The sequence below is a fragment of the Spodoptera frugiperda genome, chromosome 8, assembly GCF_023101765.2.
Source record: "Spodoptera frugiperda isolate SF20-4 chromosome 8, AGI-APGP_CSIRO_Sfru_2.0, whole genome shotgun sequence".
In the NCBI taxonomy this organism is placed as follows: domain Eukaryota; kingdom Metazoa; phylum Arthropoda; class Insecta; order Lepidoptera; family Noctuidae; genus Spodoptera; species Spodoptera frugiperda.
Window position 1 is genome coordinate 5,061,820 of NC_064219.1, and position 26,279 is coordinate 5,088,098.

At 40.7% G+C, this 26,279-nt stretch overlaps 1 protein-coding gene and 1 non-coding gene across 4 annotated transcripts in view; both read right to left on the bottom strand.

The window, feature by feature from the left end:
- The window catches only part of LOC118275880 (ubiquitin carboxyl-terminal hydrolase puf), a 38,481-nt gene that overhangs the window by 7,471 nt on the left and 4,731 nt on the right, over window positions 1-26,279 (bottom strand). For 2 of the 3 annotated variants that reach the window (XM_050695632.1, XM_050695630.1), the window contains exons 10-50: window positions 25,959-26,073; window positions 25,303-25,471; window positions 24,463-24,603; window positions 23,867-23,994; window positions 23,575-23,653; window positions 22,825-23,075; window positions 22,275-22,455; window positions 21,452-21,602; window positions 20,662-20,968; window positions 19,953-20,145; window positions 19,422-19,550; window positions 18,839-19,018; window positions 18,154-18,508; window positions 17,625-17,749; window positions 17,092-17,211; window positions 16,601-16,723; window positions 15,851-16,003; window positions 15,398-15,509; window positions 14,788-15,002; window positions 14,316-14,484; window positions 13,427-13,653; window positions 12,747-12,950; window positions 12,055-12,227; window positions 11,438-11,604; window positions 10,963-11,056; window positions 10,366-10,543; window positions 9,683-9,823; window positions 9,113-9,273; window positions 8,496-8,622; window positions 7,954-8,064; window positions 7,331-7,407; window positions 6,739-6,847; window positions 6,173-6,340; window positions 5,201-5,398; window positions 4,689-4,835; window positions 4,085-4,249; window positions 3,384-3,662; window positions 2,969-3,103; window positions 2,247-2,437; window positions 560-757; window positions 80-192 (exon numbers count right to left, since the gene is read on the bottom strand). In XM_050695632.1, the coding sequence (XP_050551589.1) occupies window positions 80-192; window positions 560-757; window positions 2,247-2,437; window positions 2,969-3,103; window positions 3,384-3,662; window positions 4,085-4,249; window positions 4,689-4,835; window positions 5,201-5,398; window positions 6,173-6,340; window positions 6,739-6,847; window positions 7,331-7,407; window positions 7,954-8,064; window positions 8,496-8,622; window positions 9,113-9,273; window positions 9,683-9,823; window positions 10,366-10,543; window positions 10,963-11,056; window positions 11,438-11,604; window positions 12,055-12,227; window positions 12,747-12,950; window positions 13,427-13,653; window positions 14,316-14,484; window positions 14,788-15,002; window positions 15,398-15,509; window positions 15,851-16,003; window positions 16,601-16,723; window positions 17,092-17,211; window positions 17,625-17,749; window positions 18,154-18,508; window positions 18,839-19,018; window positions 19,422-19,550; window positions 19,953-20,145; window positions 20,662-20,968; window positions 21,452-21,602; window positions 22,275-22,455; window positions 22,825-23,075; window positions 23,575-23,653; window positions 23,867-23,994; window positions 24,463-24,603; window positions 25,303-25,471; window positions 25,959-26,073 (6,759 nt within the window). The remainder of the gene's footprint in view (window positions 1-79; window positions 193-559; window positions 758-2,246; window positions 2,438-2,968; window positions 3,104-3,383; window positions 3,663-4,084; window positions 4,250-4,688; window positions 4,836-5,200; window positions 5,399-6,172; window positions 6,341-6,738; window positions 6,848-7,330; window positions 7,408-7,953; window positions 8,065-8,495; window positions 8,623-9,112; window positions 9,274-9,682; window positions 9,824-10,365; window positions 10,544-10,962; window positions 11,057-11,437; window positions 11,605-12,054; window positions 12,228-12,746; window positions 12,951-13,426; window positions 13,654-14,315; window positions 14,485-14,787; window positions 15,003-15,397; window positions 15,510-15,850; window positions 16,004-16,600; window positions 16,724-17,091; window positions 17,212-17,624; window positions 17,750-18,153; window positions 18,509-18,838; window positions 19,019-19,421; window positions 19,551-19,952; window positions 20,146-20,661; window positions 20,969-21,451; window positions 21,603-22,274; window positions 22,456-22,824; window positions 23,076-23,574; window positions 23,654-23,866; window positions 23,995-24,462; window positions 24,604-25,302; window positions 25,472-25,958; window positions 26,074-26,279) is intronic. The other variant, XM_050695631.1, reaches the window with a different exon arrangement.
- Trnac-gca (transfer RNA cysteine (anticodon GCA)) lies at window positions 1,512-1,583 on the bottom strand. The gene has a single exon. It is a non-coding gene; the product is annotated as a tRNA-Cys (tRNA).

The following is a 26,279-nucleotide window of genomic DNA, read 5'->3' on the forward strand; positions in this document are numbered from 1 at the left end:
ATAAATGTTTTAACAAGTTATATCTATCTGCATCGCACACGTAATTAATTAGACACGGTAATGTACGAGGTATGCTCACCCTGTAGGTACGCGGCGAGAGTGCTCCGTCGGAAGGCGGCGGCCTCCCTGCCCTCTCCCTCCGCGCCCCCGCTGCTGCCCGCGCCCCCGCGCGCCGCCAGGACACGCGCTAGTCTGTATACACACAGATATTAAATATTTGTATCTTGAATTTATTGAACTAGAATACACTGAAGTAACACAACATCCAACATGTGTGTGATTGATATCAGCATTGGACCATAACAGAAGAAAAAAATGTGTAGTGTGTGTGACACCTTGCCCATATGAGTAAGTTAGTCGTATAAGGAGAGTCAATTAAAGGTATTCCTAAGATAAACACGTCTCCTTATTACGCTCCCGAAGCCACGTCATTGCAAATGTGTCAAATATTACTAAAATGCTAGCAGTGAAAGAACGAGCGAATCATTGTTCATTGCAATTATCAATGAGGTGTACATGTAACTATAACACTATACTTAAAGCTCCAAATAAACAATACCTTAGAAGTTCATCCGCAGCACCGGGATATAAATGGGCATGCGGCGCGATGTTCCGGAAGGCCCAGTGTATGTTCTGGTGCTGCGCCAGCGCGCGCGCGAAGGCCCCGGAGCGGCGGCAGCACAGGCGGAGCAGCGCGTAGTACGGCGGCAACATGGCGCGGTTGTACGCCACCACCTCGCCGTCCTCGTGGTCCGCGCTGTACATCAACATAGGTAATGGTCAAACAGGGTGGATTGAATTCGAAGGGTACTCCGGGAGAAACAACGGGGTTGTTTTTAGTTAGTAAGAGTCTGACACTCCCACCCACCTTATACGTGAGAAGTCATTAGACGATTTGCCCCCATAAAAACGATTGGATTGAATTCGAGGTGTGAATAGATACTAGTTAAATTTTCCCAATCTATTTACACTTCTTCTGTATCTATTCACCACTTGAATTTTATTCACCCCGTTACTGGTTATTTCGCGTTTCTCGTTCGTTTCGTTGTTTGATGCTGTTGTCGTTCTCAGTGTTTTGGAAATGTTAGGTGGTACAATAAAAACGAAAGTAAAGCTTCTTTATAAACCTCTTTTAGGCTTTATCTACTAAATACTTCTTCATAAAATGTTACATACACAATATAGACACACATAGTTTGTGATATATTAAGTTATAAGTGTTGAAAATAATAAAAAGTCTGATAGTGCAGACTTTGACCCAATTTTTGAAATTTTGCGTTTTATTATTTTATCGCAAAGAAAACATAAAAGAAATTTAAATATTTGGCTGACTAAACTAACTTAATTTTTTAATATTATATTCCAAAAGGATTCATAATCCTTTGTGCTCAAAAATTAATGACAAAATCTTAATGACGTAATATTTCCTTAAAATTAGAAAAAAATTATAGAAAAATGTTAAAAAATCATTTTACTAACAATAGAAAAGAAAATACAAAAAGAGGATTTGAAGGGGACACCCGGGTTTGAACCGGGGACCTCTCGATCTGCAGTCGAATGCTCTACCACTGAGCTATATCCCCGATGACTAACATGTCGAAATACCACACCACTTGATTAAAATTAAACACATTTTTAAAACGATTCCAAGATTGTTATCAAAATACAGATATGAATTTGATATCCGTGACATGTTTTTTTTAAAAAATAATTGAAATGTCATGCTGAGATTTTATCGAAGCTATGTCGGTGCTTATGTAGTATCGACATATACGTGAGTTTACTACACCTACGCATTTATGTGTGGGTGAGAAAAAAAGAACGTCGTGTTGCAAACTAAACAGATATTTTGATTTGGTTCTTACCTCTCGTAATTTAATCAATCATGCAAAACCTGTACTGGGTTCTAGTTTTTTCTTCTACACAGACTCGTGTCTAATTTTAATGTTTTCCTTATTGATCATATTATTAACCGATTGTTTAGGAACAAAATTAAATATAATACAATATTTTTTTTTAGCCTTCTACATCTAACTTAGTTATAGACAGACGAAGTCGGTTTTTGTGCATTATCCTAATAAAACATGTAGGGTAATAGTCCAAACAACTACAGACGATCTGTTGGCATGAATATTAACCCTTCGTATGCCACGCTTGCCGGAACGCGGATCCACACGAGACACAATGTGTTTTCTATTGTAGTATAAACGGCATACGAGAGGTTAACATGAGAACAAAATACTCACAGTATATAATTGAAGGCGATGTGCTTGGTGAGCCGTTGGTTGGCGACCGCCAGTTGTACGTTCTCGGGGCAGTCCACTGAGACGGCGTGCCAGAACGTGAGCAGCGCCTGCTTGTTGGGGTGCACCGCTACTGACGGCTCCGATATCGCAGGGTGGTACAACTCCCATAGGTCGTTGAAGTATTGACCGAACTGAAAGGATGCAGTGTAATAAAATTGTAGAGTACAACAAATATATGGCTGTCGTTAGAAGCCTGTTTGTAAGCATAACAAGAAGTTTATCCATTTATATGAGTTTATTCTTTTTTTTTTTAATTAATAGGCCAGTGTAAACTAACTTGCTTGTACCCCTTAGTACGAATTTGCTTTACGTTTACCTAGATCGAAACGAAAGCGCGTTCGGCGCTCGGATTGACTACATGAACCAATCTATCAGTACCGATTACTTTAAACATAAAGCGAACTCGTACTAAGGGTACTGAGAGGAGAACGGGCTCACGTTTCGATTACGTTGAACGTAAAGCAAACTCGTACAAAAATACTTACCATTCCATCATATCATCACTTACCATCAGTACTGATGGTAAGTGATGATATGATATTTTAAGTCATCATCATTTTAATTTTTGTCGATTTTAATGCCTAATTAGTTTCATCAAAGCTTAGTCTCATCTAAGGCATATACTTATAGAAAGCGTTTATTATTAGTTTCTGTATACTAACCATGAGTTTCTCAACTCTGCTGACGACGCAGTAAGACATGACTCCGAAGTAGGCAGTCAGCTTCATGGTGCCGTGCACCGCTATGTCGGTGTACTTGCGGGCCGCCTTCAACTTGCCCAGCAGCATCGTGTACACCTGGAACGTAATAGGGGTAACTATGATTTGCAGTATTCGACAGACGATTAAAATCACCGCCGGTACAACTAGTATCCAGTAACCATCACAGCCTTTCTGATCACTTCAAAATAACTACCTAAAGTAGTAAAGAAGTAGCCTTCACTTTATTATATAAATGTAAATAGTTGTCAACAGTGACTATATTTGAAGGAATTTGTACATTGAGACCTAATCCATTGTCTACCGGCCTACCTTAATATATTTACTTCATGAAACATTAGAAAATGAGTATAGTAACCTGATGTAGGGTATGATGCGCGGTATCGGGCAGCTTGGCGTGGTTGGCGTGCGCGGCGTGCGGGTGGTGCGGGTGGTGCGGGTGGTGGGGGTGCGGCGCGGGCGCGGGCGGGCGCGCGCGCGCGTACCCCGCGCGGAAGTGCTGCGACGGCACCAGCGCCACCAGCAGCAGCGCCGCGGCCGCGCGCACCCGCGCCGCGCCCGCGCCCAGCAGCTGCGCCTCCAGCCAGCGCTCCGCCGTGCGCAGCGCCCACGCGTGCGCCGCCTTGTTGCGGGGCACCTGCAAATTATTCGGATTATGATGTTTACAATGATCTGCTTTGTGAGTGGTAGTTTCACAGGATAATCAAATCTTCACTAAAAATACACTTTAAAAATCATTATTTTAGGATGTAATAACTATCCGGAGCTGCAGACTACCTAGCAGATTTACCGAGGCTTCGGCTCGAAAAGCATGAGAAGGAACAGGGTAGTTTTTAGTCAGTCCGCCCAAGGCGGGAGAAGTCATTGGATGATTTTCCACACTCAAAAAAAAAAAAAAAAGAAATAGGATGTAATAACTACACCTAAATGCCAAAAGCCAGTGTACAGTAAATTTTAATATCATCAAGAATATCAAAAAAGATAAATTACAATAATTTGTAAATGTTTTACTTGAACAGCAAATATGTATCTACTAAAAACCCATGTTTGACCCAGTACCTGCAGCGCCAGCCACTCGAGCGCGGCGTGCGGGCAGACGTCGGCGACGTCCCAGAGGCGCGCCAGCACGAGCTGCGTGAAGCAGGGCAGGCCGCCCGTGGCGCCCGCGCCGCCGCCGCTGCCCTCCACCAGCAGCGTTAGTAACTTAAAAAATGGTCCGCAGCTCTGCAAGTATAAAAGAAAAATATTATTAAAAAATACTCCTATACATTCTATTGATTTAGGTGAAAATAATAATGTATTTATAAATCAATATGAAGTAAAACACTAAAACTGAGTTCAGAAAAGATGTCCACTTAGTAAAATGTTTTGAAAGATGGCATAATTTGATTTGAGCCAAAAAATCAAAGGGAGGATGTAATTCCATACTTTGAGTTTTCTATTTGGGACCAGTAGTATACCAGCACAAGGCCCTGTCTTGCACATGCTGAACTGGTCTCATTTCATCGCAGATAAAATCCATACATTGTCAAATAAACTGTACCTACTTGTCATTGTTTGTTTTTTTGCGTGTGAAATGTTTTTCTTTCTTTCTATTATATCGGTAGATGAGAACTTGTCTAGTAAAGAAACAAATAAAAAGTCAGTAGAGAATGTATGAAACCTCAGAATGTTTAGCGATGGCCTGGAAGATCATGTTGACGATCTTCTGCGCGAGCGGCTCGTTCCAGCGACACAGCGCGAATATCAGCGACCGCGTCTGTTGCAGGTTCAGACAGTCGCGCGTCTGCTGGTAGATAAATGGAAACCCCTGGAATTATATAACATAAATTAATAAAAAATCTTAAGCATATAATGAAAAAATAGGAAAATAAAGTTCTTTTTTGAGGTTTTAGTTGTTACTTTCTGTATTGATCACACCTTCCACGTAAGGTTTCTTGGGAATGAAAAATCCTCAAAATGTCCCCACACGCCCTGGGTGAGGCCTGTTGGAGTACCAAACACTAACGGACTAAAAACCATTTCAATATGAATACAGTTTAACCCGTAGTAGGAACGCGGATACGGAACGAGACACAATGTATTTTCTATTGTGTCTCTTATACCGGCAGACAAGAACTTAATGATGATGATTTTGAAGGCAAATTGCCTTCAGGTCTTAGGCTCTTAGGTCACCTTAGCATGCAGCAGCGCCCTGGCATCAGGCTCCAGCAGCGCTAGATGTCCGGCAGCGTCCCGGGACCGCTCCAGGAGTCCCGCGACGAGCGCCACCATCTTGTCTAGCGCGCCGGGCCGGAGCTTGTCCCCGCCACTCTCAGCTGTAGTACTACCGCTGCCACTGCCGCCCGCTTCCTCCGTGGGGGAATCCGTTTGCTGCGTAAGACAAGGAGATAGTTAAGTTTAAACAAACGTTTTTCTAAACATTGATTTTAAAGAATCACTCCTTCCACTTCCGAATCACTTAACTTCTTTGCTTTGCACGATAAGAAACTTTGAAATTTAGTTAATCACTGTATTATAATTGTCAAGTAATAGCTTCATAAGTCAAACACTGCCCCATTGAGTTCAACAGTTGGGCAATAAGCATCAGTGCGGAAACTATAGTAAACAAAAGATATATCACGTAAACCACGCCATTTGGTTTTCAATCGTCTCAGTGTATCCCAATGGGAAAAAGGCATGACGATATGAAGACAGCGAATCTATACTTCTATACTAATATTATAAAGCTGAAGAGTTTGTTTGTTTAAACGCGCTAATCTCAGGAACTACTGGTCCGATTTGAATAATTATTTTTGTGTTGGATAGCGCATTTATCGAGGAAGGTTATAGGCTATAAATCATCACGCTACGATCAATAGGAACCGAGCACAGCGGGCGAAGCCGCGCGAAAGTAACTAGTACGTAATACGTAATAAAATATAATAAACTGGCTGCTTCCGCGCGGTTTTACCCGCTCTGCTCGGTTCCTATTGATAGTAGCGTGATGTTTTATAGCCTATAGCCTTCCTCGATAAATGCACTATCCAACACAAAAAGAATTATTCAATTCGGACCAGTAGTTCCGGAGATTAGCGCGTTCAAACAAACAAACAAACTCTTCAGCTTTATAATATTAGTATAGATAAGAAAATAGTGACTACGTACACAGCTGACAGCGGCGGAGTTCTGTCCCAGGTAGAAGTTGACCATGCTGGAGATGGCGTTGATGCGCAGCATGAACTTGCCCTCCTCCTCGCCCATCTTGCTGAACTCGTACAGCAGGCTGAAGTACTCCGTCAGGTGACGCAAGTGAGACCGTGCGCCATTCTCCATCTACACAAGGCGAGAGTCAATTAAAAATAATGGCTTACTTATGTGTACTATTTTAGGAATACTTTACGAGGTTTTAGTTGTATAAGAGTCCCATTGTGACTTGAAAATAGTAGAGATTATCTCGAATAGTCCATGTGACTTAAAATTACTTTTTTAACCGAATATTTTATATAAGGTCTGGCTTAAACAGTAAATAATTTTCATTACTATTCAGTCTATTGGGTACCACATCAACAAGACAACTAGATAAAGGTTTAAATGGCGTGAAATAAGTTGAAATAACATTTATCCTAAAAGATTTTTTCACGAAATGACAGACAATCTAATAATTTATTCGTGAATATCATATTCAAGCGAAATAATTACGTCCAAAATGTGCCAAATAATATTGTACTCACCAATGACAATAACATCCTTATAAACCTAGTAACACAACTAGCCTCCCCCAACTTGCTGGTGTCCTCGCCCTCCTCCATGCCTTGCAGGTATAAGGCACAATGACTAGATCTGAAAACAAACAGTATACCACATTAATCTCTATATAAAAATCTATTGCTGTTCGTTAGTCTCACTAAAACTCGAGAACTGCTGGATCGATTTAGCTAATTTTGGTTTTGAGTTATTTGTGGAAGTTCAGGTAAGGTTTAAAAGTTGAGAACAATATTTTTGAGGCAGTACGAAGTTTGCCGAGTCAGCTAGTGTCTTAATAAGTGTGTAAAGGATATACCAGATAGTCTTTAAACTAATCTAATACTACAACGAACACTATAGTAGATTAGTCTAAATCATAAGAGCCCCAGTATGGCTCGAAAGAAGTCGAGCATCCCCGAAACAATCTAATAAAAAATAGATATTCGGTTTTTTTTTTAACTTCATCCGTGATCATGGCGCTTGCAACAGTGCCGAAATATCGGAAACTCATAGATATAAACAAACAAATATCCCGTCTCAAGTTCTAATGGTAGATAGTAGCTTCAGAATGGAACTCACCTGAGCCTCTGTATTACATGCATACAAAGTCTTTGAAACATTTGCCGGACCATTTGATTCGGACATTTTATTAGCACCTGTAACAATACAACATTAAATTAATATCATTGTAATATTCAACTAGCCACAGCACTGGAGTCAAACTTTCTATAGCACATAATACCAAACTTCATGCATTTAAACCATAAAGATAAGACAGATGCAATGTCACGCCTTTTATCCCCAAAGGGGTAAACAGAGGTGCACATTACGACACGTAATGCCGCTATACAATGTACACCCATTTTTCACCATTTGTGTTATAAGTCCCATGTAATAGGGGTGAGCCTATTGCCATATACTGGGTACAATTCCAGGCTCCGTGCTATATATTGAGAAATTTTTCGATAAATCGACAAAAAACCCAGTAATACTTTGCCCGCCCGGGAATCGAACCCGAGACTCCTTGTCCGGCAGTCCCACTTGCGAACACTAAACCAATGAGGCAGATAACCAGTGAGGCAGCAAATTAATATCAGTACTTTCTAATATTCAACTAGCCACAGGAGTCCACCATTTTATAGCACAAAAATTCAAACTTCTAGATAGATACGTAATTAAATATGAATAAATGAGTTACTGACTTGCATGGGCCACCAGGTGTCGTCCGCCATGTGCCCTAGAAACCACTCGGACGCCGCGGCCGACGCGTTGAACTGCTTCGTCACCAACTCCACCCACGACACCATTGTTGGCTGAGAATATACATTCGCATTACTATCGAGATCATACTAATCTTTCATTGTTATATTATTTTTTTAAATTTAAGTTTAGGTAACTGTGATAAATAAAAGTACAAAATGAATAAAATAGTAGTTATTGTTTTAGTTATTATTTAACTTTATCGTTTGTAATTTTTCGATCAGAGATCTTAGTACGAATTTGTTTCACGTTTAACGATATTGAAACGAGAGCGCGTTCGGCACTCTAATAGGTTGGTTCATTCCAGCCGGCCAATCAGAGAGCCAAACGCGTTCTCTTTAAACTCGTACTAAGGGTACTGAAATAAATTTTATTTACTTATGTTTTTAATGTAATGTTATCTAAACCAATATGCATTATTGAAGTTTAATGGCATTATATGATCAAACAATTGTATATTTGGTGGTAAGGTCACTTCACTTACCTTTTCCTTGGCGTGAATGAAAGTTTCGATGAAGAACGACGTGGACAGCCTGGCAGCCACCTCAGTGACCTCGGGACGTAGCGTCATCAAGGACTGGGGCACTGAACTGCACATCTGACCCATAAACCTGGACAAAACATGGGAAATTAATATTTTTTATAGATAAGTTAAAATGATTTATTAGATAAAAAGTGTGGGAAAGCCATACATCGGCATGAATGGTTCGGCTTGACTGGAATGATACCATGGCCTCACAGAAAACGACGTGAAAAAACACTTTCGTTGTGTAAATGAGGTTATCGGAGGCCCAAATTTACCCTTTCCAATGTTCCCAGTTCCGGCAATTCCCCAACAACCCTTCAATTCCTAACCACTAAAGCACTTGCATTCCAAAGCATTTAACGCCTCTGGTGTTTTAAGTGTTCATGGGCGAAGGCGATTGCTTACTTAGGTGACCCCGTCAGCTCGTTTACTGGCTTATATCATAAAAAAGGTCATCGAAAGGCAATCTTGAAATCTTGGCCTTTACTGGAGCTATATTTTCTTTTTTCTTAGAACAGTTTATTTATTTTTTCGAAACAATTATTTTTTTTCTTAGAAGTACTACTACTACTTACGTAAAATAAGCATGCTGGAATATGTTCTTATCGTGCAAAAACTGCATGTTGTCGTCCCAGATCCACTTGAGTAGGTCCGGCGGCAACTTGATGGTGGGAGACGAGTCGCTACTCCTTCGCTCCACAGACGAACTCGGACTAGTCTCCTCTGCTGTTGACGACTGTGAATGGGGCGTGTTAGTGTAATTTGATCTTTAATGTATATTGATAAGGTTTAATTTTGAACAACTGATTAACAATTGAATCATATTTTTTGGATTTTCAGGATCACGTGAATTATAGTGATGATTTCATTTGGATGCGCGACGTTCACCGTATCGTTTCTCGTGACTACTACTAACTATGAGCCCTGAATGTGACTTGAAACGAATCGAGTTAACTCGTCAAACATTAACATGAGTAAACCGTTAGGATAACTATTTAATAAATGACTCCCCTAAGTATTGTAATTGATTTGGTTATACAATAGCTTTTAGGTAATAATTTTTGTTTTCTATTAATCTTTGTTCAGCAGAGGACGTCTTTCGGCTGATGATGATGATGAATAAATGATTATTGTATTTGTGGTACCTGTGCCTCTTCCTGCAGTCCACAGTCGGAGCCCCGGTGACTGCGCGGCGGGCTCCACTCGTAGAACAACATGTACGCACTGTTCGTCTTCTCGAACGAAAAGTCCATGAACTTGTCCGTCACTGAATCGTACGTCTTACTCTGAAATGTAGAAAAAAAAACAAATCTATCTTATACTATGATAAACCGAAGCCTGATAATGATGTATTTTCCATTATACAGTATTTTTAAAAAATAGGGTGGTAGGCCGGCTGTCTGCAATCTGATGTTAACAAATTGATGCTGCCCAAGAACAACACAATACCAAGTGAATCCAATTGTTTGTTGAAGCCTTTTGGGGAAGGGACTTTCAGTAACCTCACTTATACACTTAAGTGTTACATTCGAGGATTGAATTGGTGCTCAATTTTAACATATGCTTAAATATGGCGCTATCTCAGTCTTTTTACAAATATTTGTGAAAAATATTTTTGAGTGTCTTAAAACTAAGTAGCATTTGAGTATTTAAAAAACAGTAGTCTCAATAAGTCACCGTTTAACACATTCAACGCCATGGGGGACAAAAGTGACCGGCGCTAGAGGATTTGCCTTCAACAGATTTTTGTTGGCAGTCAAAGTCTTCAATATGAATTTTATTAAATTCTATACACGTAATAGTGTTACAATGAATATATAGTACGTACAGTCATCTCCCCGCCGAAGCACTCGGCGGCGATGTGCGCGGGGTCGAATGGTTTGACCTCCGCGTCGTTGAAGAGCAGCCAGCGGTCGTGGTGGTCGTGCTCGCGGTCGCGGATGAACGAGTAGTAGTGCCCGCCGTCCGCCGTGCCCGTGTGCACCGTCACGCCTATCAACTCGTATCTGGGGGGAGGAAGTATTCATCATATCAGCTACAGAATGTCCACTGCTAAACATAGGTCGCCCTCGATAACTTCTAGATAGGCCGGTAAGAAGCGACCGACAGCATCAACGAGGTGAATAGACGACAAAAGTATAATATCAGTGGCCCCTTAACGCACGCAGTTTGCGCATGTTGTAAAAAAAAATAAGCGCAAATTAGGAAATAGTCACAGGTTTAGCAGATGATGGACAAATGTTATATTTATAAACAGAAAATAAAAACAATAAATTTTTTTTTTTTGCTGATAGTCTCGCGTTTGACCACTATCTTCATCTGATGGGAAGCGATGATGTGTTCGAAGATAAAGCACGCTTACCTAGAAGCACTTTCAGCAAAGTATACTAAAAAGCACTATTTGTATGAAAAGAAGTAAACTTACTCATAATGCTCTTCAAATTCTGAATTATCTTCTACTTCCGCAGCAGTAGGACTGGCGTCACCTTCTTTCTTTTCTGCTAACTTATTTTTCTCCTCTGCAACATCAAACATTCAAAGATGAATAACATAATTATTTATTTTTGCTTACGAACTTTTTTAGCGATAAGCGAATAGTGTAGATGACTAATTATTATTTTAATGTTTGTCTTGTATTTTTTATTTTCTTACGGAAACAAATACTTTCGAAGATATATTGATTCGAAATTTGCGTGACGTCACTTCTGGGTACGTTTTATTCGTAAAAATTACGTATTTATAAACTTTTATTAGTTTTATCTAAGAATTGTAATCTTATACGACAAAATAAAAAATACGTGTCAAATATTTTTTCATAACCTAACTGACGGACTAAATAGATTTTTAATTCTCATACCCCGTCATCATCCCTATTTAAATCATACAAATAATGTATTTACCTTGATACTGCGCCGGCATAAGATGTTTCTCGACATAACCGGACATGTCTAGTCGCATGGGGAATGAGAAGTGCGTGTTGACTTTCTCCTTCAGCATAGTCAACATGTTGAACGTATAGCGCATCGTGTTGAAACACAGAATGCGCGGGAGCTTCTTGAAACACGCCCTGTAACGAAAGACAAAGGCAAACATTTATAAAACGTTTAATGTTTAATGTTTTTGGCATAGTAAATTGATGAAATAATATAGGTGATTGTGATTGTGAATATTTGAATAATAATGGGTTATGGGGTGTTTAATGTGTGTTGAGTTCAGCTACAAATATTGTGTAAATATTGAGCTATTAAAATTAAGCGAGTCAATCAATCCCCTTATGAACAAGCGGTTGACCGCCTAGGCGGTTTGTATCGCTTGTCGCTTTTGCCATAGCACTTGTACTGTAGTTACATATTACATTGGAAAAGTGGCCACTTTTTACAATTACGGGGGCGGCTAAAAGCGTAAGGAGTTTCAAACGTGTTCATGAACAGTACGGTTAGTCATACTGAGTATAATATCAGAAAAATAAAGTACATCCTCGACATAATAACTTTAAGTTCATAGAAAAATCCATTACCGTTTCTCAGCGCGCACTTTAGCGGAGCAGTGCGAGCAGGTGTAGCAGTTGTCCCCCTCGAGCGTGTCCTTGACGGTGACCTCGTCCAGGGACTGGTGCAGGTTGCGCATGTCCGCCACCTGGCACCGCACCGTGTAGAACTCCTCCAGCGTACGGGACACGTGCGGACAGTCCTGGGGAAAATACACCATGTTATAACACAAGAAAATTTATGATTTTTATGGGGTAGGGGGTGTAACAGTAGACTACTGATCAAAGTCCTAGTCAAAGCGTTTATTGAACTAAGTGTACATATATGATGGTCACAAAATTATTATAGTGCTTAAAGACTTGACGACTTTTTACAGACGTTGCAACATTTTAGATCAATCAGTGCCGTCTGCGATATCAGAGGAGTGTGCGTTCTGGTTTTTGGGGAGGGGGTGTAGGAAATGGGCCTTTGGTAACCTTACTTACACATGCAAGCGTTCGTAAACGGGATGTTAAAATGTAAAACGGTTTTGTATTTGGGAGAGGGAGGGATTTACGTATCAAAAATAATAACAGTATACAAAGTTGTTAAAATCTTAAAATCAAAAATGACAAAGGTTTCCTTCAAAAAACTGTCCTTAATAATCCAATTTGAAGATTGATCTAACAAAGTGCATCATTAAAATAAAACAAAATTCAATTATTACACATTCAAGACTCACCAATGACACAACATTATTGCTGAGCACTCCACAGAACAAAGTCTTGACTAGTTTCTTGAGCTCGGGCGTCATCTCCTCCAGCTTGGAGACCAGGTCTATGAAGAACTCCGCCATGTCCTTCTGCTCCCCCGTGTTCAGGGGCTGGTGGTCCATCTGGTACACCTTGCAGAAACTGCGAGGGTTGTACGCTTTGCGCTCGCTTTCCTGCAGGATAAAAAGATTATATTTGTAACAAGAAAATATATGTAGGAGGACAAAGTTGATAGTTTGGTGGTGAACATTAGTGTTCTAAAGTTAGTTTGAGAAGATTTTGCCAAGTATCAAACAATTTAGCCAAAACAATCAAATCAATTTATTACTTCAAGAAAAAGGAAGTCAAAGAAAACAATAATATGATGGTACTTATAGAAATCATTTTTCACATAAGAATTATTCTTCTTACTAAATCAACATCACAATGACGGCGCTTAGTACAGACTTACTCTTGCGCAACTATGAGATTAATTCTTTACAAAAACCATCAACTTTGTGCAATGGTGTTGCGTCTGGTGGTCCATGGGCGGCGCTGATCGATTACCATCAAGTGACACGTCAGCTCGTTTGCTAGGTAGCAGGTGCTAGGTAGCAAACGAGCTAGGTAGCAAACGAGCAGACGCTTTTTCCATAAAAAAAAAACTGACCATAAGATAAGCGAACATCCTCTGCATCTCGTGCAGCGTGGCGGAGTGCCTGCTGGCGGCGGGGTCTGCCTGCAGCAGCGCGGCGCGCGCCTGCGGCATCATGTACAGGTGCTGCATGCAGGACGCCATGTAGCACGTGGCGCCCAGGTTCGTCAGCCCCACGTACCCGCACTCCGACCGGGACTCCTCCGCCGGCCAGTAGTCCCACGGGTACGACGATTGAGGACCTGCGGCCAAACAGTAGCCTTAGCATACACATGTTAGTAGGATAGCTACCGTAAAACGGGGTGAATAGGGATCGAGAGGTAAATAGGGACAGAAGAGAGGTGAATAGGTATAGGGAAATTCTTCATAGTATCTATTCACCCCTCTTCTGTCCCTATTCGCCTCTCAATCCCTATTCACCCCGTTTTACTGTACTCGTTTTTTAATTTTTTTAATTCCAATTAAACCATAATATACTTAGGAACTTTTGAAACGTACACAAAGAAATAAATAAATAATAGTTTGTCAGTCTGTCCGTTAGTTAAGCTAGGTGCTCGTTCCAAAGTGGAGCTTCAAATGAAGTAGAATGAACAAGAAACTACATTAGTTTTTTGATAGATAAATCATGTTGAGTTGTTGGTGTTATGTGTTTGCAAGTAGTCATGCATAAAAGAAAGTATGAATATATTGTTAAAATACAGTCTTATTTCTAAAACAGATTCTTAGTTCTGAATGGACAGTACTTTCGATAAAACTGTTGAACAGTGTAATGTAATTGCTTAACATGGGTTATAATCTTAAATGACCATCGAATACTTGACATAACTCCTACCCTTCTATGACAAATAGCCTAGCTCCGACTATACCATTCAAACGAACCATTTTACATCACTGTTTTACTTACCAGGTTTATGATGTTCCATGAGTTTATTGTGTAGCACCATGTAGTTGTCGGGAGCACCCCGTACTAGCTCCACTAGTAGGTCGTAAGCGGCCGAGCGAGACTTCTGTGACTTACACTTCGGCAGGTTGCGGTTTTCCGGGTTAGGTACATCGAATAGGAAGCCGAATACCTGTACAAAAACGTTAAGATTAATTAATTGAGAAATAAAAAATGTAAAATTTTACATTTGTTAATGAACATATTTGCGCAAACTGTTATGTTATTGCGCAAAGTGCGCATACTTGCGCATCAACATTGGTTAAATAAGACATATTTTGACACCATATTTTAACATGATTGCTTATAAAATCAGCTCATCTATCTACAAAAACTCACCTTTGCGCATCAAAATCGGTCAAATAAGAAATATTTTAACATGATTGCTTGCTACATATTGCTTATAAAATCAGTTCATCTATGTACAAAAACTCACCATCTCCAAAGTCCTAGTTCCTTGATCGGACATCTTGAACCGCAGTGGGTGTTTGAGCAAGTGTGTGAGTAAGCTGAGCTGACCGAACAGTCCGTCGTCAGGCGAACACGGTTCAGTCCTACGTTCTATTATCTCGCGTTTTTCTAACGACGCGCGTATTTGTTCACAGAGCTCGTTTAGATCGGGGGCGCCACTGTCTTCTGATGTTGCACCCTCTGTAGGATAAAAACAAATACAGTGCTTACAACAATACAAAAAAAGATAGAATATTATTCATGTTTTGAAAGAAAAGGATATTGTCATTAAGTACAGTAAATTTGTATCTACATTTTTATTTTTTTGTGGGGGAAAATCATCCAATGACTTCTCCCGCCTTGGGTAAGGCGGGAGGGAGTGTCAGACTCTTACTGACTAAAAACCACCCCGTTCCTTCTCCTGCTTTGAGCCGGAGCCCCGGTAACCTTTTACGTTGTCCGCAGCTCCGTAAATTTGTATCTACGTGGAAGGTAGAATTTACACAGCTTACTGCTAAAACCAAACTGATAATGTTAAATTAAAGTGGCGATAAAATTGACGGACTTTAGAATGGGTTATTAAAACGGAAGCCTACCTTTGAAGAAGTCTTCCGGCAAGCCGTCTATGAGCCTGCAAACGAGCCAGAAATAGTCTCGACAAGCTGGTCCGTAAGGCTCTTTGCCTTCTTCCGCGTGATGATGTGCAACCTGCCAGCAAAGAACAAATATTAAAATACATAATATTACTTATACAATAATGAGTAACGTGTTTCAATATAAACAAGGGCGTAATTATCTTTTTAAACAAATGATCCTGGTAGGTATAAGAATACAGGTATATTCTTTATATTCTTGATTTAGTTTTTACCCGCGACTTCGTCCGTGAAAAACGATGACTTCTGACATCGGGTAGACGATTTTCGGGCCCGCGATACATTACACAGCCAGTTGCTAATGGCACCAATCGTGCAGTTCAGTCTTAGTATAACTATAAATTTATTTTCAGCAATAATTGAAAATAGTCCAACTATGGCATGTGTAATACATACATCGTGGTGGTGGTGCGGATGGTGAGTGTGGTGGGGCCGCATGTCTGCGGCGCGCGGCAGGTGCTGCAGGAGCAGCTGCAGCAGCGGCGCCAGCACCGCCACCTCGCCGCCCGCGCACAGCCGGTACAGGGCCGACCCCGCCTCGCGACGGACCTGTGGACAGAACATTCCTTGTTACTATTTTACAAGGTTTCTTTTATGAAAGCGTTGTTTCACGTCGGTTTTCTGTGAGGCCGAGGCTGTTTCCGGTCGAGCCAGCCCATTCGTGCTGAAGCATGGCTCTCCCACACTTAAGGTTTTTGATTATCATATATGATTTACATAGAGGAGGTTGGAACATGGTATCAAGGTCAGCGTCAGTTAACTCTGGAATGATTATTGTAGAAAAACGATATTGATCATATCACACAATAAAATTTTGTGTGGGTTATGCTATGATAGCGCTACCATCAACTATCGTATATTATGACCCCTTAATAGCTGAGCTGTAAAGACTGTAGTTGTTTCAACATCTATAATATAATGTAAATAGTTGTTTTACGCCCCAATACTCAAACGCTACTCAATTTTAAGTTGTACTTAAATATCGTGCTATCTCTGTCATTTTATAAAGAATTGATAGTGACAGTACTACATTTGAGAACGTCTTAAAATTGAGTAGCGTTTGAGTATTCGGGCATAAGTCTTTCCAATTACAATGAACATATGTTTATTTATATAAGTGTGCTTGTAAGTATAAGATGTACATACGGCGGGGTCGGCGTCGTCCAGCAGTAGCCGGGGCGCGGCGCGGCGCAGCGACCAGGCCAGCGCCACGGCGTCCCCGCCGCCGCGGGCCCACCACACGCACATACGCATCGCGTGCTGCACCACCTGGGAACATATAACATTACATTACATTCCATACATACTTAACATGTTGACTGTTCCATCTATTATGGATAATCTCGTAGTACGTTCAATGGAACTTAAAATATTCTACTGATTTAAAATGTACAAAATTTCGACGGAACAAATAAGACACTTGAAGTCTTTGTTCATACGTCCCTAGAAAATTCAAAGTTCTAGCTCACACGTCCAGCGCAGTAAAGACAGTTCAGTTGCCACTGACTAATGCATTGCATATAATGCATGGACGTCACAGCCAGATCAACATTGCATTACATGTAATGCACGGACAGTCAACGTGTTAAAGGTACATATCGTAAAGTCCCTCCCACTGGGTACAAGTGTGTACATACCTGTGCCCTCCCCCAGAAGCCAGTCTTGTAGGTGGTGGGTTCCTTGAGCGTGGCCGCCTCGCACAGGATCGATATCAGGCGCTCCGTCGTCTCCTCCACGCTCATCAGCGACAGTAACGACTGGGGACATACCAATACATTTGTTATATATTTTTTTTAAATACTATCCCAGAATGTTTGTTATCCATCCTTACAGGGATGATCACGGGATATGAACATTAAACATCTATTTAGTCCGTCAGTTCGGTATTCAAAAATTATAGACTCATTTTTTTTTTTTATATACGATAACAATAATTCGAAAAAACTAATCAAAGTTTAGGAATGGGAACAAATTAATACGTCATTACTACGTATAAAATATACCAAGAAGTAACGTCACGTGATATTCCAAATCGATATATCTTCATGTCTAAAATTTAAATTTTAAATAATCTACAAGACTGTATCTAATCTAATTAATCTGTTATCAATTATTGTTATTCATCCTAATTTTATTATAATGCATTAAATTGCAACTGTGTGCAACTCACCGGATGCAACTTGGGCGTCTGCGCCGGGTCGGTGGAGGGCAGGGTCCCGATCCTACACAGCAGCTGCAGCAGCAGGGCCAGGCAGTCCTGGCGCCACTCCGTGTCGTCGTTCCGTTGTAACACTCCTGCAATACACGGAAACTTATTGAATACTTGAGTAAATTCAATGTTGTTTCTTATTGATTTACACACACATACAGCATCAATGGCAATACTTATATTCAAATGAAGTATGTACTTTTTTCGTGAGACAACTTAAATTAATTATTATGTTTTTCGGTTTAGTATTCAAATCGAGTATCTTGTCAAATCATCTCGTTGGAAAACGGAAAATAGTAATAATTAAATTGAATAATGGTTCAAATAAACTATTAATGTAGGTTAAAGTTTGTAATAAAGGAATGGCAGTGGAACAGAATTTCCAATGAATTGCTGAAAAATAAAAACCCGATGTAGTAGCATGGCTGATGCAGGGAAATGTAAAAGAGGATCTAATAAATATATAATTGAAAGTAAAGCAATCACTCACCGGACATCATAATATCATATAGCAGTCTTAAACCTCCCTTTTTAATAAATAATTCGTTCCAATTCTCTACGGCAGCCTTTTCTTCCTCATTCTTATCATTTGTCACCAGCGGGCTGAGCGTGCTCACTGTATTCTCTTTCACATTCGTCGCACCACTATTATTTGAGCTCAGCTTGTCAATAATGTGGAGGGAATACATGAGCTTTTGTGGGCTGGTGGGGTCAAGTAGTTCTGGTAGCTTGCTCTCTGATGGGTTTTGAAAGGCTTCCAGTAACGTCGGGTTGTTTGGCACCGCTTGCAGTATGTCCCATACTCGACGGGATAGTAGCTGCGCTTTTGTGTGCATTACTAGTTCCTGATGAGAAAATAAGTACCAATGAAGTACCAATGATTTATTAGAATTTCAGAAATAATACTAAAGTTCTGAATGTTTATTTATGGTGGATACAAAAGAAACAGAATAAACCATTTGCAGTGACGTAAAAACTGTTCAATATCCGCGAAATAATCCCATAGTTTAGTGATCACCATTCATACGAGTATCGAAATATTTTAAACGCATTTTATTTCTTTGTTTTGTTTTTATAACTTAAATACACTTTTCTAAATTATGTAATGTACCTTCTGGAAGACTAAACTAACTATATCTATCAGAGATATCAAATAACAATACTCGTTTCCTTACCCCATTCGCGCCGGGCTCCTTCATCTGCCCCAGCGCCTGCATGAGCGTGAAGAGATGGTGGAAGTAGGTGGGGTCGAGGAGCAGGCTGGTGGGCAGACGGGCCCGCGCCGGGGCCGGCTGCGCCGACGGCCACTCCGCCCACGCGCCGCGACCGCCCACGCCCACCGACACGAACACCAACTGTGACACGACACTCGCATTTTAGTAATATTCACTGTATTACTTGTAGTGCTAGGAATAGCTGATGGACAGAAGATAATATCAGTTTTTACAATAACTATCGTGAGACATACTACACAATAATATCACGGTATGCTTACGTACATTAATGGTGGAAAGCTCTACTAGTTTCGAGTCACACACAGTCACTAGGCGCGACGTCTGTGCATGCTGATATTGATGAAGAATCCCTCTGTGACTCGAAACTAGTAGAACTTTTCTCCATTACGTACGTGGGTGAACCATGACTTTCTAGTTAAAATCAGTTGTTTTTTAATGTTAGTTACCCGATTAAGTTTTTATGGGACAAACTCATTCCTAACTAGACAAAGCCGTTAATAAAACATATAATTTGTTTACTCACCTGATTATCCTTAAAACCCATATCGTATAGAGTCCTCTCATCGTAGTCAATGGTAAGCTCCTGTCCTTGCGTGATCATGCGCAGCGGTCCGTCTGTCGACAGCGCGGTCACTCCTTCCTCGCCTTGAATCTGTCAATTTATAATAGTAAAGTCAATCTTCTAAACATGTTTTATATGGTAAGTCGTAAAGTTGTAACCATAATTTGCGGAAGTTTATTGTCTTTTAAACTCGTGGTGATTTATTGAAAGCCTCAAACTGGTTGATAAAAATTAAACTTTTTGACTAATGACAAACGAATATACGCTTTGTTTTAGATTCCTATTGCTAATAGAATTTGGGTCAAAGTTACGATAATAGAAACCCGATTTTGCCGATGTCAGACAGATTTTCGTGCGGTTACTGATTTTATAGACATATAATGTGGTTACTGATTTTTTACGATAGGTTGGGGTGTGTGATTTACTATAGTTCCGTAGTGTATAAAGTGTGAAAAGTGTGAAAAAAGTAGTGTATAAAGTACTAGGCCGTACCTGTTTCTCCCACCAGACGTGCACGTGCGCGCGCAGATGCGCGACGAGGTCGTGTTGGTGCAGGTGCAGCGCGGCGCGCGGCCCGGCGCCGGCCGGCTGCAGCGTCACGCGCACCGTGCCCCCCCCGCCGCGCACGCAGCCCTCCCACGCGCCCGTCTCCGCCAGCGTCCAGCGCCGCAGGTGGTACGCGTACCTGGGGGATACAATTTTATTTAACAAACATTGTCTTCCACACTACAATTTTCTACCCTATATTAATCAATTTTACATATACATGACACCGCGACGCAGAACAACATAATTTATGGAACAGGTACAAAGGGTTGTTCCATCCACACATTCCACGGAACCAGTTCCCCAGCCACCACGCCAACTGTGCAGTCGTAAACTATTTCCGTTCATTGCATTGAGATTCCTACTTTTTGCCGCAAAATACTAAGATTTCTACATTCCCCTATCGAACTCTAGTTTCTCCTTATTGTTATTTTTGTTTTTCAGTTCCAATTTTAGCTCATTATTTTTTGATACTTACAATATTGATACAACAATAAAATCGTTCCTACATATTTAAATTCTATATAACCTATTTTTTTAACACAAACATCATTTACGAATTAAAATACACGCTTCAGAGTGAAAAAGTCATGGAATACATTTTACAAAACTATTCTTTACAACTAACAAAAAAACAGAACAAAAAACAACAAACCTCCTTTTAAAAGTATCAAGATGCGTCTTCAACAACAACAGCGCCCTCTGGATGCACTGTAGCGCAGCTTCCTCAGTCATATGTTCGTAAATATTCTGCTTGTCTACAGTCTTCTCTTCTTTAACGTCTTGTTCGCATATCTGTGACGTCGACGTTCCTTCTCCGTCCGCCTTCTGTTTCTTACTGATCAGTCGCTCAGCAGCAGAAGATAAATGGAACATGCATTTAGCTACAAAGTCGTCTTCTTGTTGTAATTGCTGACCCATGTAGTAACTGTTTAGGTATTGTATTGCGCCCATTGATACATCTGGAATGGATTATTTACGTATACAAACGCCCTGTTTTCATCTTAATAAGAAAATGTAAATCTATCGGTGCTACCCCCAACTAAGTATTATATAGCGACACCTAATCACTTTTAGAGAACAGAGAGTAAAGTTCCATAATAAAAGGAGGATCCTCCGAACAGGCGAGGTGATCATGCCTGGCGGGCTTTATGCCCAAATATTGTTCGTTGGGATTTCCTATCCATGTTAATTCGCATGTAAACTTCACATGCATGAAATTTATGACGTCATCCGTTAATTTGCTCGTCGATATAGTCTATGTGCGACTTCTGTCATCTGTCACTTATTAAATTTTTTATTAATTTACATCAGGCAACGAAGGCCCATATCAATTCAATTGAAAATGTTGTTAAGTATTACCTATCTTACATAGGGGTCACTTAAAGCTTAAGAAAGGTTGCTGGAAACGGGCATTAGACCCACAAATGTATTTAAAACATTACCAGTGCTATTGGCCCGTAGCGCGATCTTCCACAGATGGTCCATGGCGAGTGTATGCGGATGGGCGGCGTCCCTCGAGTCCCCGGTGCCCAGCGCCATGCGCGCCAGGTTGCACAGCTGCTGGTACAGGCTTAGACCCATTATGCTGATTGTCTGCGGAGCATAGGTGATGTTTTAATTGACATCATTTAAATGAACATTAGCTATTGGTGGTCGTGTCGTCTAAAAAACCAACGTCACACCTTTTATCCCTAAAGGGGTAGGCAGAGGCACCAGCATTACGGTACGTACTGGCCGCTACACAATGTGCACCCATTTATACCATTTGTGTTAGTCCCTTGTAATAGGCAGTGAAGTTAATTTCAGAATTTTAGCTCTAAATATAAGTATTTTTGTTCATTATTGATTTATTGTCAAATCATTGGTTTTCATGTGAAATTATTAATTTGGCAAGTACACAGGGGTAGGCAGAGGTGCACATTACGGCACGTAATGCCGTTATACAATGTACATATATTTTACACCATTAATGTTAAATAAGTCCCATGTTATAGGGAGTGAAGACTTTAAAACATGTTAATTTTCCAACAGTCAATACAAATTAATAACAACAGTCTTTGCAATATTTTTTGAAAACCGTTTTTTTTTTCGATTGGGAAAATCATAAAAGCGACGGTGCGCACCCTACTTCGCCGATTAAAAACTACCCCGTTCCTTCTCCTGTTTTGAGCTGGAGCCCCGGTAACCTATTACGTTGTCTATTGCCGTCTGTTGTACTATTTGTCCAATACATACTTGCAAAAAAGGGTATAAATATGAGCTTACCTCAGGATCCAAAGTGGGCATTTTCTCGACGTAGAGGAACCGCAGCGCGTCGAGGCCGAGCGCGTGCTGGTCGGGCGACTTGGTGTGGGACAGCAGCCAGGAGTACAGGCAGTCCGCGCACTCGCTGCTGCCGCGGACTACCAGGCACTGCCATAACTCCTCCACCTGCTCCACCGTCAGTCTACGGGAGGAGGGGGGGACAATTGGTTCTATTACTACTACAATCTAGATTGAGCAGTGCAGGAGGTGCTAATTGCGGTGCGTAGGCCATCTCTAGTCTACGTAATTATGTAAACTAAAGTGTATCATCATTATTATTATCAGCTGAGAGACGAGAGACATCCACTGCTGAACAAAGGCTAACCAAAGTGTATAGTATCTTTTAAAATGGATATTATGTGCCCATTCCTTATCTTTAATCTTTTTATCGCCGTGGTTGCCTATATATAACAAGAAATCTTCTTGTCTGATAATAATATGACCGACAAAGGCGGACTGGCCCAATTTTTGTTGCTTAAAATGGCAATGTTTTAAAGTTGTAGCCTCTTACCTAAAATGTTGCGGAGATCCGACCGGAGAGAAGATGGCAGTGAGGAAGTGCAGGCGCACGGTGAGCTCGGTGATGTGCGCGTAGTGCTGCGCGTGCGCCGCGTGCGAGTGCGGCGCGTGCTGCGAGTGCTGCGCGTGCGCGCCGTGCCCGTGCGCGCCGTGCTCGGCCGCGCGCACCGAGCTCATGTAGTGGCGCAGGTCCTCCAGGAACAGACGCATCATTCCACGCTCGCGCTCCGCCCACATTACCACCTGTAGTACCAAATTAAATTATTTAAGTCACAGACGATATGGTAAAGTAAGCTCTATTATAATCAACATTGGGTCGATGTTTGCTTGTTAACAGCCAGTCTCTGTAACCTGTTTGACTTGGTAGATTTGATTATTTAAAAACAGAATTTAGATTTTTTACATTTAGTATGGATCTTATGTCTGTAAGTCATAAAGGTGTTTCAGGAGGAAGAAAAAATAAAAATATTATATATTCTATTCTTCTTGAAGCGATTGTAAACTCTAATTTTAAAGTATATCTTCGAAATTTTCAGCTAATCCGCGTCAAACAAAAAAGGAATAACGCAAATCGGTCAATAAACCTCAAGGTAATCGGTGTACATACGTAGAAAAAATAACATACCGGCTGAATTGCTCATTTTAATCATCCAAATATCGGACACATCTTTAAATACATGCCCTGTAATACATACACAACATACAGGCACTATTACTGGCAGAGCAATCTAAGCCAACTTACCTGATGCATATCCATGCCCCGTAACTGTTGGAACGACGAGAACAACTTCGGTAGCAACCGAAGAGACACAGCCACGGATCTAAAGCAAAAGAGAACGCAATAATTTACTAACATTTCACTTGAACTTGCACAATCTAAAAGAAACCTAGTTTCTTTAACTTTAAGGTTGACTTTCGTAGAACAATATAATCTTTGTTATCATCTCACACAATAGCACAATCTATATAAAACGTTGTTGCTTAACGTTAAGGTTGAATTTCGTATAGCAGTATAATTTAGGTTATTTACTTACCTGTGATTGGCAAGATTATCCAAGCATCCTTCAATGAATTTGATCCTTATGAACTTGTCTGTACTGAAACACAGGAGCGCGCATAATGCCTTCTCTGCTTCCAGCGCCAAGCCTTCGCCTAGTTGTTCCTGAGAAAAAAAAATAGCAAAGGTGCGATTTAAAAGACAGATTACTTTAGTTTGTTTCAAATTTAATATTATAGATACTTTTAAATTGTATATAAAAATAGGTACATTAAACATCAATATAAATGTTCATATTCAATTTTCTAAAAACAAGCGAATTTCCTTTAAGAAGACTGCTTACAAATTAACACCAAATTGTTCTTAAAATATGTAAACTTGTTGTCGATAGAAAACGAGGGCAAATCATTCAGTAACACTAATCACCGTAGCACCCATAAAGTAATCTATTATTATATAAATACTAATTAAAACTATAAAAAATCTAAACCCCAATCTGCACAAGTAACTTGTAAATTGTGCAGATACAACCCTACAAACAAATCAAAAGTAAAAATAGAAATAAAATAATAATAGAAGAACGGTAGTTTATCGTGTCCATCGTGTCGCAAGTATCGTGTCCATACAACTCACAATGGCGCCGTCCTGCAGCAGGTCCCAGAGCAGCGTGTTCCCGGGGCGACACACGTCGTCCACGTCGCACGCCGCCGTCGCCGGCGACCCGCGCGCGCGCTTGCTCACGCCCGCGCCGCCGTACTCTGTCAGGCACTGCGCCTGGGAACCATATCACCATATCATCACTACATACATACATACATATCGTCACGCCTTTAATCCCCGAAGGGGTAGGCAGAGGTGCACATTATGGCACGTAATGCCACTGTGTAGACCCACTTTTCACAATTGATGTTTTAAGTCCCATGTAATAGGTAGTGGGCCTATTATAATCACTACATAGTATAAAACAAAGACGCTTTCTCTGTCCCTATATCCCTTTGTATGCTTAAATCTTTAAAAGTACGCAACGGATTTTGATGCGGTAATTTTTAATAGATAGAGTGATTCAAGAGGAAGCTTTTTATGTATAATACATGTAAAATATATCACCATGTGAAGCGGGGGTGGGTCGCTAGTTTAACCGTATTACTAGCAATTTCTTTAACCTTTTGAGTCGAGTATAAGTATAGCGGACCAACAACACTGGGCCAATCCACCGCTATATCTGACAAAAACGTTATTTCGTTTGTCTTTCTTCAACCGTGGCGTTCAAGGGGTAAAATAACCCGGTATACATATAATTATATAAGTTTATGATAATAGTTTATTCGTAACAAGTCTGGTTGGAACTGTGACATTTCATCATCATCATCATCACGTCCACTGCTGAACAAAGGCCTCCCCCTTAGTCCTCCATGTCCTCCTGTGACCTTTACAAATTTTTAATTAAGTGAATAATTAGTAAAACCACATTACCTGTGCTGCCAGCCTCGCGAGTTCCTCCTCGCAGGCGGAGTCGTCCTCGTCCAGGTCGGCGAGGTGAGGGTGTGAGTGGGGGGACAGCGCCGACGACGCACTGCCCTCCTCCTCCTCCCCGCCGCCGCGGCGCTTGTAGCTCTCCATTAGACGGAGCTCCATCAACCGCCTAGCACGGATTTATTTCAGAAACATATTTAAGCTGGGCGATGTTATTGACGAATGATCACAAATGCGTTTGTCGATCAAGGGGTTTGGAGCTCTATTCAATTTTCGAAAATGTTCAGTCGTAAGCATTAAGTTTAGAACAGTGTCTGGTGTATCACCATAGGCTCATCCCCTTGTCACGGGGACTTAAAACTGGTTAAAATTGAGTATCACAATTTATATCTCTGTCTAACCTTTTAGAGAATAAATAACGTATATTATCAACCATCAGATCCGGATTTTTACACATCATCCTTTAAACATCATCAACTCATTAAATCCAGTGACACGGGTTGCCGGGGCTATGGCTCGAAGAGCAGGAGTAGGAACGAAGTGGTTTATAGTCGGTAAGAGTCTGACACTACCTCTCGTCTCAAAACCGAGGCGGTAAAAGTCATTGCATGACTTTCCCTACTTAAATAAAGTACTTTGTTTGTCATAAAACTCACCTTGCGTCAACATTGTCACAGATCAACTGGCAGTGCGCAGTGTCACTGCCTGACGACTCCTCCTCCACCTCCGACACGGACTCGGCCAAATCAGCCGTCTTCAGTTGAGTCGCTGCTGAACAATAATGACACTTATAAACCTATCTCTTTACATATCATCAGCACGCAATCAACTGCATGTTTTTCTTGCAAATACAACTGTATTTTATGAGCAACAAGGTGGAGATTTCTACATCAATCTAAATTACAGATTTATTGTATTAGAGTGGAGGTATTGTCAATATTACAAGCGACTTTATCACTTAAACATAAAGTTGATTT